At 39.1% G+C, this 15,098-nt stretch overlaps 1 protein-coding gene across 1 annotated transcript; it reads right to left on the bottom strand.

Moving 5' to 3' along the window:
- Positions 1-7,765: 7,765 nt before the first annotated feature.
- vgll2a (vestigial-like family member 2a) lies at positions 7,766-14,116 on the bottom strand. Its single transcript, XM_031861411.1, has 4 exons — positions 14,039-14,116; positions 12,342-12,588; positions 9,865-10,362; positions 7,766-7,821 (listed from the first exon to the last, which is right to left on the bottom strand). The coding sequence occupies exons 1-4, from the start codon at positions 14,114-14,116 to the stop codon at positions 7,766-7,768; spliced, it is 879 nt and encodes a 292-aa protein (XP_031717271.1).
- Positions 14,117-15,098: the final 982 nt, after the last annotated feature.

Here is a 15,098-nt window from a genome sequence, read left to right as displayed (position 1 = left end):
AGCGTGCAAATATTTTGTATCAGAACTACTGGCAGCGATGTGAATTTACAACAGTTGCAACATTTTTTCAATAAAACGTTCAACTAGATTTGCGAAGGCAGAGGTCCACCTACCGGATCCAGCGTCTGGCAGTCTATCTGCGGTCAATTGTTTTATAGCATAAGCGACGGTAAGCTATTTTGTTGAGTTTCCTCCTAGAAAAATGCGAGGGAATCTGAGTGTCCTCTGGATAACGGTTACAAAGTGTATATATACACGATATAGTGGATCTGTCTGTATGTGCTGCCCAGACGGCAACCTCTGCATCTGAAAAGTGAAGCCAATGCCTTGAACAGCTCCTCTGGTTGCAAAAGAAATCAGATTTGATAGAAGTCTATTTATGAGATTATGGTCTCAATCGCTAGTTTCAAGTCTTCTTCAATACAGCATGATGATAATTAAGTAAATTATGGTCCCGTTTATAGTAAAATAGACCATAAAGCAGGGTATGCTTTAGGGCGTGGCTACCTTGTGATTGACAGGCCACTACCACGGCGTTGTCTGGGCTGGGAGTTGTCCCTTCACCCTCTTGTTTTACTTCTGGTTTCAAAAACCAAGATGTCGACTGCAGTCCACAAACCAATGGGTGTCGCCACTATGACCATGTCCACTTCTGATGTACAATCTATGGCGTTGCCTTTGTCAAGGTTGCAAGGAGTAATAAAGTTTGCTGTCCTGGTTCTGATTACGGAGCCTCCTTGTTGTTGTACACTATAGTGTGTCCGTACCAATCAACGTGATTGGTTGATACCTTTATTCTTGAAGCAAAAGCTAAGAAAAAGTCCCCTTTTCGCCGTGTAATATTTGCGTTCTGTGTGAAATTATATTTATGACAAAAACAAAAAAATATTATATTGATGACAAAACATCAGGCATCATATTTATTAGCATGATTCATATAATAAATGTTTTCTTGGTACGAGAGCTAATGGAGCTCAACAGAAGAAAAAACATAAAAATGCACAAAGACTATAGTGCACTTTAACTATTGAGGTCTAACAGTTTACTGAAATATGAATCAATGCATTGGTCCCTCTCTGTGCTTTGATTAAGGGGCAGCTGTTGTCCTTAATCTCAAACTTGCATTTCACACAATTAACACAGCTCCATACCTTCCTTTTCTGCTGGAGAGCTGAATTAAATCTCATGTCTTTGTGAGAAGAAAGATTTAAAAAAATAATAAAAAATCTTTACAGAAAGCTAACAGAGAAAAGAAAGACAAAAAAAAACCCAGAAGGTGGTTTGTGAGTATTGACAGCAATAGAGAGAAACAGCTCCTCTCCACCCTTGTCTTGTCTGTCATCACTCAAGTCAGAAGTCGGTATTAATCCACAGCTGTCTCGCTCTCAGCTGAAACTAATTCAAACACACGCCTTCAGCTTCTGAGAAACAGAACATGTGGCTGAAATTGACGGTCTTTTGTTTTACTGTATCGCAAACAAAAGAAACTCTTTTATCACTTTTTTTCTATTTATCTTTCTAATATTAAAATAATTTTGAATCAGATTGACTGTTGAAGCCTCATATTAGCTTTAAGTATTGATTGCACAAAGGAGGAATGATTTCAGCAAGCAAAAAAACAGTTTCAGTGTTAATATAGGCGGGAGAAGCACAGGTGAAACAAATTTTGATAATGATGGCTCAGTGGAATCAAGTGTCCCAGTAAACCACGACAGTGTGACAGCAATTACAATACCACGACCCTGGAAGTAGCTCAACTAAATGGAAAGCAGGCGGTTTAATGTGATCAGTTACACCCTGTGCTTTTCCTGTTGTGACTATACAAAATCATCTGCTGTGAAAAGGGTCTCTTGCCCTTGGTCTAGTGACCAAAAGCATGGCTTTGGGGAAAACATGTTTTTTTCATTCTTGAATCTTTGCTTTGTGCTGTGCTGTGAGTGCTCTGATCCTCTCAAAAGGATGTCAAATATCAAAATCCAACCACCACTAATTTAACTCTGGGACTGCTTTTTTTGGGGACTGGATTTTGCCTGTACAACTGTACACTGATGTTTTAAAGCAGTGTTGTATTACTGTGCCTCTTTTCAATGCTGCAACACAATAAAAGTGACACTAATTTGGGGAAAACATACAAATACATTCCCTGTTTTTTAAAGCATTTTCACCAAGTACAGGAGTCCAAAGTTGTATTTAATACCAAAATACTACAACTATGAGCAGATAGAAGATCAGAATCTTTACTAGCTCCAAGCCAATGGTGTCCTCACAAACTAATTTGAGTTTTAGCCCCTTCTGTCTACTGAAAGCTGAGTGATTGCAGCCGGGGTCAATAGCAGTAGGCTCGTTTGAGATGAACTGCGCCTCACTTGGAAAGTAAAGAATAAACAGGAAGTCAAAGAAACCGTTACATCCTGATAGATCCGATCTGTAGGCTACTTGTAGTTTACAGACCTCATATGTGTTTGTAAATGTGGAAATGTGCGTGTATCTTCATTGTATGCTTTCTTTTGTTCTTTTTTTGTCTGCCTGTGAAACAATTTGATGTTCGTTTTTATATGTTTTCAATAAATAAGCGTTATTATTATCAATCACACAAGATATGTTTTTTAATTAACCATCGTCGCACAACATGAGACTAGTAGCCAACAATCGGGCAAATAAATATTATAATTACAAAATTTGGATTTTCTACAAAACGTGGTGTTTGTTGTCAAATCTAAGAGCCAATCAGCTCTTTCCCATCATGCAGTCGGTGAAAAGCAACTGCGGCGCCTGGCTCTAAAATCTGCGGCCACCATGAATTATAAATAATACATAATATAATAATAAATATATGTTCTCTCGTTTCAAGTAAAGTAAGGGCTGCAATTAAGAATAAATTACATAACAGAAAGCTTATGAAAAATGTGTAATTTTAGAAAAATGTATTGAAATGAATTGTCCTGCAACTTTATATTCAGTTCATTCAGGTGTGAAGTGATGTCAATCAAAAAAGCCACGATATTATATTATTGTCATCTTCTAAGAAGAGAAATTTGTGTGCAGGGACTTTATCGGTTGTTATTGAAACCACTTGTTTCAGCCTCATTCCCCTGTCTGTTTACATCATTGTAGACAGGGAATTATGTGTTAGGATTCTGATCATATTGGGCTCCAAGATTGTTTATTTTCTGTGCCTTGATTTCGGATGTGAGTGGGTGCATTAGCTCAAAAGATTACATTACAGTCATTTAGCAGACACTTTTATCCAAAGCGACTTACAATTCAGATTCTATCACATTTCTACACTGTAGGCACAGCTACAGGAGTAGGGGTTAAGCGTTTCTCTCAAGGACACATCGACATGCGTCTAGCAGAGCCGGTGATTGAATCGCCGACCCTCTGATTGAAAGACGGCCCTGCTATCCACTTAGCCACAATCGCCCACATGTGTACAAGATGTGTGCTTTGTCTCTATGTCAAGCTTCACATTACCGCTATTAATAAACGTCACGGTCTCTGAACATATGAGACATACTGGTTTTGAACGAAGAATTAACATTTAAGAGTCTGTCCATTCTTGTCACATTTCTCTTTTTGGAAAACGCCATGTGAAATAACTTCTATAACTACTTGGTCTCTCGCCTTGACTCCCCTGGTGTGTAAATCTCACTGGAGTTGCCATGCTTATCAGAATACACATTTCACGCTGGTTAAAATAGAAGTGCTCCGTCAAAATTTAATAATTATCAATTTTCTATTGGTTGTAGGTCCAGGATCGAGATACAACGGCATCTGGGTCTGGATCCGGAGGGCGGTCCGCCTATTAGTGACCCCTGCTCTAGAGGGAAAAAGAAAAAGTAGATGACCAATCACTCAAAGTGTCATGACATCAAACACTGAAAACAAAAATCATCTGCCAAATACAGGTCCTGTGGTGTGCTCGAGATCAGGAGAAACGATTTTTCACAAAGCAATAAAAACACGTGTGACCTCCAATAGTCACTTGAGGGCTTTTACACACAGGACAGGGTCAGAAGGTGTCAGACGTCTCTCTGTACACCACCTGTATTATGAATCTGACTCTTGAACTTGAGGATCTTATGTGTTATATTTAATACAACATCCGTCGTACTTAAACTGTCTGCAAACACTCTTTTCCAGACCATTTTCTTTTCGTTGTGATAACGTAAAATGTTACATCATTTTCACACAACCGTGCTGTGCGAGCTCTGCTCTGCTCCTCAAGAGCAATTTGGAGTTTGGTGTGTTGATCAAGGACACTTCCACATGCGGACAGAAATTTCCAGGACCTAATCCAAAAACATCCAAAATAATGGACAACAGCCCAAATCTGAGCCACACTACTTTATGCACTCATATTGGAGAAAACGTCACCAAGTGTGCATGCAGCAATACTCCCAGTCAGTGGTGGAATGTAACGAAGTACATTTATTCAAGTGCTTTTATTCAAGTATCAAATAGCTGCAGCTCAAATTGTCAAATTGTATGACAGCAAAATACTGCATTTGGTATTGGTGTATCTGCCAGTATGACAAACTGAAGTTAAATCTGATGTGACGTGTTCTTTTTATTACTGTAGAAGAACCAGACATTATGAACTCCAAGGAACTCAACTCCACTAACGTGGGACAACCTCAAAAGGAGAGAGACAACAGGTAAACATCTCGCCAGTCTGCTTATTTTTGTTTCCCTCTGCTCGTTCGTCCTGTCGTGTCTCTTGCTGTTTTTCTTCTCTTGAAGGATCCTCCAAAGGAAAGAGGCCAAAGAGGGTTTTCGAGTCAAAGTCAAAGGTATGAACATAACTTGAGGTTCATTGCAGGAGCGTTGTGATATGGTATGTTAGTGTATCTGTCAGTATGATATCAATCATTGAGAGGAACTTAAGAGGAACCAGACATTATCCAGCTGTAAAGCAAAGAATCTCTGTCTGTCGGTCTGTGTCCTTCTTAAATCTCAAGAACGATTTACTTTACACTTGGCGGGCGTATTACTAGGACCCCAAGGGAGTGCCATGTTGAATTTGGTTGAAATTGGACAAGCAACACATTCAATATTAATGAACTTAGAAAAAACAAGCGATGTTTCAGGTACAAATCCACTATAAGTCAAAATAAATGTCATAGCATGCCTTGGGGTTCAATTAAGGAATTATTCCTTTAAGCAGTTGAAGCAGAACCATAGCTTAGCATCGGTCATTGGAAAGATCTTAAGAACCAAGTCTACAATTCAATCACATCTCACAAAAGGAATCCGATGTTCTTCATTTTCATGTACTATAATAAGCAGTATTGTGTTATGAAAACTGTTTGAGGAAGTCGTTGATCCAGCTCTTAGTAAAGTGCAGTTATATAAATAAAAATGAACTCTTTAAACTTGAGTAATTTTCATACGTTGGTTCTTGTCATAACAGCAGCTGGATCTCCATAATCTGGACAGTCAAAAACAGTTGAGAGCTGGCAGTGTGTACACAACCAGCTTTTGATGACTTGCCAATTTGCCTAATGAAACATGCTTAGGATGTAATCAGTTTAGTTCTATGCTGCTAATAAGTCACTCTGGCATTGCCTCTTGTTTTAAGTCTTATGACATTAATTAATACTTGTGTTTGACGCACTATGCAGGAAAATCTTAAACAAATGAATTCACAATGTATGGGTGTTTAAAGAGTGGCTAAATTAGATACTTCCTAAAGTAGATAGATCTTTTCAGTCTTTTAAAAAATATATAAATAAGTAAATAGGTTAATTGTAAGCTTATTGGACTTGCCAAATGATACATTTATTCTTTCTAAGTGGTAAAGCGAAATATGGTATAAATATAAGTCAAACCCTATTCCAAATAGAGTAATGTACCTTTACTGCTAGCTTCATAGAACAATGTTTAAAGTCTCTTTGATCAGTTTTGGTTTCAACATATTAAAATTGTAATCATGTCAAAGGCAAATAATGTCAACGCAGTGACATTACCGAGTGAGTTTGAAAATAAAAGGCTAAGACCTCCCATCAACACTGTTTGATGCTGAGTTAGTTGGGGTTAACTGGAACTGGTCTATTGTTTGGGTACTCTCAGGGAAAAACCTTTAAAAAAAAAATGAAACAAATCTGCCTAGCAACAAGGGCCGGTCCCCACAACGATAGCAGAAAATGTATTTTTTGTTGGTTTGATTTTTTTGATCTTTCTAGCTTCAGAGGCCCTCACAAAGAACTCAAAAAACATGGCTCGCATTAACTCATAAAGACAAGTGTGTGTGTGTGCGTGTGCGTGTGCGTTCACTGAGTTGAAGAGCAGTTGTCGTTGACAGCTGCATGGGAGCAGGGAGCGAAAGAATCAAGTGGCTTCAAATAGCCGTCGTTCTCCTCATTCACCAGAGGACCCCTCCCCTCTTTCTCTCTCTCAGCAGCCACTAGTTTGAGGTTTGCATTTCTTTTGTTGACATAGTTAGTGAGATGTTTCAGGTGTGATGGCGGTTAGCATTCTCAATCAAAATATCCCTCCTCATTGTGTCTGCTCTGTTTACCCAATTCAGCCCATCAAACAGTTTTACATTAAATAGAAGTTGATGACACTCTACATGGACGCAGGAAATAGTTGTTCTTCAGCTGCTGCAGGGTTTTTCAAATGTGCACTTCAAAAAAAAATCCAATCACATAGAAAGTTCTTAACACCTGAGATTGTTTAGACTATTATGCTCATCTCTTTTGTGACTCAAGGATATGACCAAAATCAGCAGGCGTCACCATCATACAGTTTGAATAACATTTAAATAAGGGCTGAAACTGATCATCATTTTCATAATTTTATCTATTAATCAATCCATTAGTTTTCAATGGATTGATTGATAGTTTAGTGTATAAATTGTAAAAAAAAAAAAAGGTGAATCATCAAAATCATAACCCCAAGGTGACATCTTTAAATGTCTTGTTTTGCATGAACATCAGTGCAGTATTCAATCATTTAAAACAAACAGAAGCAGCCGTTCTGCACATGTGAGAGGCTTTGAGCAGCAAATGTTTTGTGTCTCTTAATTTAAATCATGAACTGATTATCAAAATTGTTAATTATTAGTTAGATAAACAGTATCTGTATGCTCTACTTTATGGTATATATAAATGAATACACTGTGAACTTGTGTACATTGCATTACAGGACAATAGTGTACATCAACTGCACACAATTCCGTATGCATACTGACTTTCTTGAGTCCACTTTATCTTTCCATATGCTCAGAGTTCGTACACAGTATGTAATTGGGACACGGCTAAAGTTGTTTGCAGCTGTTATTGGAAACACTTCGTGAAATCATTACTTAAATATATTTTGTTGTCAGTCAAAACTGTTTAATTTAACTTTTACAGCGCCACAAAATACTGAGTGTTTTTCAGTTGACATTGAACCAATACTCCATGTAAACCAAAGTGTTTGGACTTCTGCCTTCACAGTCTGCCAAATTCTTGCTGTGCGGCCTCCTCAACACCAACAAGGCCTTTTTCTCCAGCCACAACACTCCCAGTGTCTGTTACCCAGTTGTCCCAGTGAGGCAAGTCCTGCCAAGTCCTCAAGCGCTTGTCTTTGGAGTTTGACAACACATGTTTCTGTCCGTCTGTCCCGAGACTTTTTTCCAGTTTAGGAATGTTGTCCCTGCCTGTTACAGAAGCACAAAGAGTCTTGTCTTTGTCCACATCCGTCAAGATCAGATTCTCTGTCTCTCCTACGCGAGTCCACTTTTGTTTCCACGCTCGTTTTGTATCCACACTGTCGGCATTCAGCTCAGCAGGGCTGCGCTGCTGCTGCTGCTGCACAGGCCTCCGTAACACCGAGCTGCAAGTAGACCAGAAGCAGTTACAGCACAAAACTGCCGCGTGACTGATTTTTCAGTTTCTCTGTCAGTCATCCCATAACATCAGCAGAGCAACAGCAGGAGTGGAGGAAAGAGGCTAAAGCTGAAGAAGGAGTGAAGTGGGGGGGAGAGTCTCAGCGGTCTCTAAAACCAATACAAATCCTTGCTCTTATCTTGTGCCTGCAGACCTGAGAGAGGAGGAAAAGAAAGGAGGAAAAGAAAAGGCAAGAAAAGGGAGATTAGAACAAGAAGCACAAATGTCTTGTTGATAAAAGCAGGAGGAGTTGCCCGAGGCAGAGAGGGGATGAAAGAAAGACAGCAACAGAAAAGGAAGTTTACAGCTGGTGTTAAAGTGCTGATTGACAGTCAGTTTGTTGGTTCAAACCACTTGTAGTAAGTTGATCTGAGGCAGGGCAGAGGGGGAGAACAAAAAAATCTTTATTTAAATCTGGTTTTCATGCTTTCGTGTTGCATGGTCATACTGAATGTCTTTATTGCTGCTTTAAACACTTCAACAATAATAACGAGTTCTCTGAATGGTGTGCATTTCACAGACAGGTGTTGGCCCAAACAAGCAGGACGTTTTTTTTACTTGGTCAATATGGAATAGTGAAAATGCTTCCAAATCTGACTGTTATCAATGACGACAGGTGTCAGCTTAACTTCGGTGTTGCTATTTGCAAAGCTTTTGGCTGCTTTCAATGGTGGTTTTCACATCTGTTGAAGATGAAATGGCCGCACACGAAAACTCCAATCATTTCAATGTTTGGACCACACCTGGTGGTTCTCCTGAGAACGTACATATGTATTAACGTTGGTTGTACTTTAATATCATTAGAGTTTAGTATGCTGTCATCTTGTCTTCCAATTGCCAGCTCATTTTTGGTGTGCAGTCACCAAATAACATTTCACATCTTGTCACAGTCCAAGTGTGTCGTATATAACCAGTGTTGTGCAAGTTCACACCTCACAAGAGAGTTCACTTCACACAGTTTACATTTTGAATTTTGAACTATATGTTTACAGGCCTATGAACTAGTTCATGTTTATTTGTTTGTTTGATAGCAGATGCTATGGCATGTAAAACCAGGCGTGTGCATGTAATCTGATTGCAGAGAAATCATCAAAGCATTGTTGCTCCTGAAGAAGAATTTCTGCTAGACGTGCACAAATGCGGTCACGTCAGCACGGCACTTTGATGAGGTGAGCTTGTCGAGTTGACTTTTGAGAATTTGCAGAGATGGAATAGACGGTAGACTGATGTCTCCGCTCCTTTGAATGCACCAGTTGTGCCGTAATTACTCAGTGCGTCGTTAACTCAACATCTCTCATGTTCACTTTTCATTAGTTGCCAACGTTCAGTTAACCGTTCACCACAAACATGAGCACATTCCTGTTCTGTCGTTTTACTTTTTAAACCCAAGAAACTGCTACATATCTGATAATTAATGTCCATCAATTAAAAAAATGTAATGTTTTGGGGTTGTTCCCAATAACTTCCACAGTTCACAGTGACTTGATTTATGAAACACAACATTTAACAACAACCAAAGTGCGTTTGATACCTAAACCACGACTTCTGGATGGACAAATCCCAGTGTTAACATTTGACAACACAACATAATAGGGAAAACAATTTAGCATTATATAAATGTAAATATAATGTAAGCACATAACCTCACAAAATAAGTTGAATCTGATGAACATGTAAGTAATCACTGTGCTTGCTGTTGAAACTTTCGGGTTTTAGATTAGAATTGGCAAAAAAAGAAGACCACTAAGTTGTTTTTTCAAAAGTTTGAGTGATGACAGATGATGTCATCCTGTTTCTTCACAATTTGCTATTTCTGTCTACTTTGTATATCTATTGAAGAGAAGAGGAATTTTTCCACTGTTGATCTTCCTGAGGTTTCTTTCTTTTTTACTCCCCATTAAGTTTTTCTTTATATGAAAAGGATGTGTCCTGCACAAATTGTAAAGCACTTTGATTTTCTACTACGCTTTTCATAAAGCAATGACAGTACCTGTGTCCATGTTGAGTCCGATCTCTGCTCCGGCTCCGGTGAAGGCGCCGCTCCAGGCCGAACTTGTTCCAGACTCCCCCTTCCCTCCCAGGTCACAGGGTGAGGCGCTGGGTCCCGGTACCGAGCTACCGGACGTCAGACGGTGATGAGGCCTCACCGATGGCACCAACAGAGAGCTGTAACGCGGGTCGAACGCCGTGCCGTACATCTCGTGAACTCCTGGGCGTGGGTATGCTGAGCCCTGGCTGCCTATGGCGCCTCCTAATGAGTACGGGTGGTGGTGGTGATGGTGGTGGTGATGGGACGGGTGCCAGGAGTCTGGGCTGGGCTGGTGGAGGTGGCTGTGCAAGGAGGCGGAGGAGTACGGGTCCCCAGGGAATGGGAGCTCTGTGTGGGGAGCTGACAGAGCGCTGCCCAATGCGGAGGAGACCGATGGCTGGTAGGAGCTGTTCCAGAAAGACGGAGGGAAACTTCTCTGGCTCATTGGGAATGATCCATCTTATGAGGACAGAAATCCACACAGGTACGTTATTAAGGAAGCTCGTTTACTGAGGCTGAAGCTTCATTCTTGCCCTCAGAAATAGTTTGACAAGGAATTCTTATCACAGTTTACTTGCTTGTTTTTCCTGAAGCTTTAAACCATATATTGTGGCCACAATATCTCATAAAACTGTTCCTCTTTAAATGTGTCTTTTGGTGTTAACTGACAAAAAAGAAGAAAAATATTTTGATAAGTGATTCCTCATTTTCAAAGCAACAATGTGAGTGACTCTTAAATGTGATTTTTCTGCTTTTCTCTTATTGTTATGTATCATTGTGAATATAATATCTTTAGTATTTGGACTGTTGGTGGAAGAAATACGTTAAAGAATATAATGAATAGATTCATGGATGGTGAATCTAACCATTACAGCCCTAGAAATAATTAACACAACTTTGAGGTTGTAATTTAATAAATACAGAGATGTCTAGTTTAGAGAGAACATACATATTGTATATTCCCATGCAGAGTAATAATAATACTTGCATGGCTTGAAAAAAGGGCTTTTGTATTAAAGTTTTTAACTTTAACTTTTCTACAGTCCTCGTCAAGAAATGATTGACTGGAAACACTGATAACAATGCAAAATCTTCGTGCTCATTTTTTGCATTTTTTGTTTCTGGTTGGATTCAAAAGTTGCTAAATTACACAAAGGTGCTCGAGAAAGGAGACGACAATAAGAGCAAGTTGGCTGTTAATAAGAGAATAAGCATACCAAGAATACTATAAAGACATACATCTGTATGAGTTATTATCACCCCCTTATATTTATAAAAGTTTAAGTTTGAACAAGTTCAGCATTCTGTAACTGCTGTAGCTGAAGAGATCAGTAATACGATCAGTAGTAAAAGAATCACCAGTTTGAGGGGTGTGCAACAGATTAAAGTCTGTGACAGAAGCACTTAAAGGAATATTACAAAACTGAGAAATTCCCGGGAAATGCTTCTAACTGTGGTATTGATTAAAATTATAAAATTCCTATTACATGTAATGAAACACATGCAGCGCTCCAGATAAAGAGAAATAAAATGAACCAAAAATGAAGTAAATAAAAGCATATCCCAAATCCAGCCGCCGTAAAGATATCTCATTGCATACACTCCTCTATTTGCTATGCGATATTTCCACCATCTCACTATTTGATTTAACTTTATATTAAACTCAAACACAAAGCCAGAGCGGAAGCAAACTGCCGGCTAAGTAACAGCCAATATAATAAACAAAAGCTAAGGCAGCTGTTACATTTATAGATAGAATATAGTATTCAGCCAATGCCATCGAACACTGTGGAAATAGAGTTTAATTAATTAAGACTTGTTTATGGGTAACCCCTAACCTCAACTCAATCCAATTCTGATTAGATTTTCACACAAGTTTAAATACAGTTTTATATCTAATTCTGGTTTCAGGGGAGTTTTAGTATATAAATATTCTAAATCTACTTAAAACACACCGAATAGTAGAGCAACAGCTTCAAGTGTGCAGCGGCCATCAAAAACCAACATCAGTGCAACTCTACACAAAAGGGAAGATTTTGTAGTTCAGATCTCAACTCTTGACTCAACCGAGTAAAGCAGAAACATCACCGGAAAGTTCTCCTTTATCTTCACATGACGATATTTAATCAGATGTTACCTGGTGGAAACCTATGACGGTCCAAGATAAAGTTACTGAATCCTGGGAAATGACCTTGGCTTTTAACAGCCTCAGTCCCACAATATTAAATCACAAAGAGCAGAGACCCAAATTAAACACATTCGCACCACAAACACACCAGAATTTCCCAAAAACCATGAAAGCATTTCATGAATTTCACTGGTGAAATAGAACGTCCCGATGATGGTCAAGATGGTCTTTCAGTGGCTTTTTCCACGATGACAGACACACACTGAGGGACAACACTCACACACACACAGGAACACACTCACACACACACCTCTTACGGCCTTGTGGCTGCTTGGGGCAGGGTACACAGTTGTGTGGCTCAGGGCTCGGCTGAAGTGCTCGTCCACTACGGCACTGATGTCTCCCTGGAAATAAGTGAAGAGGACGCAGCGGGAGCTCAGGTACTCGGCTCCCGGCGGCAGCTCCTTGTCCTCCTCTTTGATGGCCAGGGGGCCTGGGGGTCCAAGCCGGCTGCCGCTGTCCTGGGGGTCTTGCATTTTGGTATACAAGGCCAGTTTCTGAGGACAGGCAGATGTATGTGTGTGTCATGAAAGTTTATCTAGTGTCCCGTTGGAACACTATCATTTTGCATCGACTTTTTGTGGGTGTTTTAGATAATATAAAGACTTAAACCAATATGTTATTTGACCTCTAAATCTCATGTTTTTTTTCAAACTGACACAAAATATGATAAATTGATTTGTTAACAAGTGGCTGTTATTTATAAATTAAAACAATTTCCATTTATGTTGGCATTGATAGCTTTTAATGAGCGCTAATTACATTTAATTTACCACTGTCTCACTGTTTGCTGTACACATATATGCTATCTATTAGAGTACAATCATTTTCACATATGACTTCTCACCTCATCGCTTCTGCACACGACTGAAAAACTCACTTTTAAAAATATTCCTTTTCATTTTTTACTTACTTTTATAATAAATAGAAAAACATAAAGTCCAGATTATGGTGAAAAAACTATATGCATATAAAATTTACAATAAGACATGGAACTTTAACGTTTTTTTTAAATAATTGATACTAACAACAAATGTATAAGACAAACCATACAAAATAAGGGATCATAAAAATCTTGCTACAGTTTTTTTAAATAGATATTTTAAAACTGTGTTATAAACTGGCTGATCCAGAGTCAGTTTGGGTGACAGACAAAGTGAGTTTTGGCACTATGTGAAATATGCCTGGATGTTGACTGAGAGCTTTTAAGAGAGTGGAAAAAGCCCTGTAACAGGTTTGGAAAGGCCTCACAAATACCTGCCTCTCTCAAACAGTCTACTGACATATAATTGGTTTTAATCCTAAATTATGGGTTCAACTCATTCAACATCGTAACACAAGGATGGGAATACGATTTAAAGGGAATAATGCTGTTGGCAATTTATTGTGCAGTACAGTTCTTTCTCTAAAACCTCTGCGAAACTCTTTAACAACGTGTACGACGCATGAAACCCGTCAGTTTCGGCTTGAGTAAAGCTCATCTGCGGTTGTTTTTTTTTTTTTTAAGTAAAAAATAAATACATCTTTTTTTCTTTACTTTCTGCTTTTGACTTTCAAAAACCCGACTAAATAAAAATAACAAACGATCTGTTCGCGGTTGTATTAAGTAGAACACTCAAAATGAGATAAATGAAAACAAAATGAACAGGTGATCCAAAATAAAGTTTTACACCGCGCATTGCACGCTGGATCCTCTCTGCAAGTAAGATTTATTTTTGGAGATATAGAAGATATTAAGTGTTGTTAATGGCTGAAGGACTTAAATGATTACGTTTTATAAATGGTATCCATATGGCTGAATGATCAGTAGTATCCCGTTTTGCATGGAATTGCGGTTTAATTGGCGAACTTAAAAAACTAAATTCATGTTAAAGTTTTCTTTACATGTTAACACATAAGTCCTCTGTGCGGAGATAAGTAGAGCATGAGATTATATATGATCCATACCTGGTGGTGATAGGGGCTGTAGGAGGAGAAATAAGGCTGAGGACCAAACACTTTGTACATCACATCCAGGCAGCTCATGGCGAAGAAATCACGGAGAAGAACCAAGCTTCATTTAGAGAGCAGGTCTGTTCAGAAGGAGAGAAAACGGTAATCCCGGCGGAGGAGGACACAGTGGACAATGAGGGTCTCTCTGCTGCGCTGCTCTGCGCTCTTTACGCACTGTACTGCGGCCTGGCGCACAGAGGGGAACCCCCTCCACCCTCCTCTCTCCACACACCCAGCCTGACGCCTCCCTCCCGCCAATCAGAGGCCAGAGCTCCACCTCTGCCTTAATGGGCTTGTAATTACAGGACACGTAAGCGTAGCATCCATAAAGCTAATTCAACTCAAATATGTACAAAAAGAAAGGTTCGTAGAGTAAAACAATTGTAATAGTGTAGCAGTTTTTCAAAATATTTTTGCCAATTTCACATCGAATGCTGCTGCATTCATGTTTCTGTATGGATTCGTGTGCACCTTGACAATTATCAGTAGATCAATTTATTTAAGGTGTTGGTCATGTTACAATTTACTTTTCCATTGACTTACTGAAGTATTCAAGCTTAATCTATACTATGGAAGTTCATTCTTGACCTTGCATTGTGGCAAAACAAACTTCACTTAGAGGTCCAGTATTCCCAGGCTTTTAACTTTGTCTGCAGTGGATTGTTTTGCCACACAAGCTTTATCCAATGCAACATAAGACAATTAATGAACACCTGAATTCAATCCTTCATTCATTTTATTTATATCTTTTTCCCTTTCAAGGTAATTTGATACTTGGAAAATCCTCTACTGGCCCCCAGTTCATGACAGGTGTAGGACAAATAGGCACTGGGGAGGAAACACACCAGAGCTCCTCTGAACTATGAGGTTTTCCTTTTTTGGGAACTTTATTTTGAAAGTTGTAAATTTGTAGGGATGCATGATAGGGATAGCAAATGGAGGCTGTTTAAAAATGGTGATATGTAGTCCCATGCGGCTTATCATCAACACCACCCATCATGTTCCAGATATGTTT

Source organism: Anarrhichthys ocellatus, unplaced genomic scaffold (genome assembly GCF_004355925.1).
Source record: "Anarrhichthys ocellatus isolate YVR2014 unplaced genomic scaffold, GSC_Weel_1.0 scaffold25, whole genome shotgun sequence".
NCBI lineage: Eukaryota > Metazoa > Chordata > Actinopteri > Perciformes > Anarhichadidae > Anarrhichthys > Anarrhichthys ocellatus.
This window is presented reverse-complemented; position numbering and strand designations above follow the sequence as displayed.

Coding starts and splice junctions, on each gene's coding strand:
- vgll2a (XM_031861411.1), bottom strand. CDS start 14,116: ATGAGCTGCCTGGATGTGATGTACAAAGTGTTTGGTCCTCAGCCTTAT. Junction 12,589..14,038: donor ACAGCCCCTATCACCACCAG/GTATGGATCATA, acceptor GCCTGTCCTCAG/AAACTGGCCTTGTATACCAA. Junction 7,822..9,864: donor CGGACTCAACATGGACACAG/GTACTGTCATTG, acceptor GTCTACTTGCAG/CTCGGTGTTACGGAGGCCTG.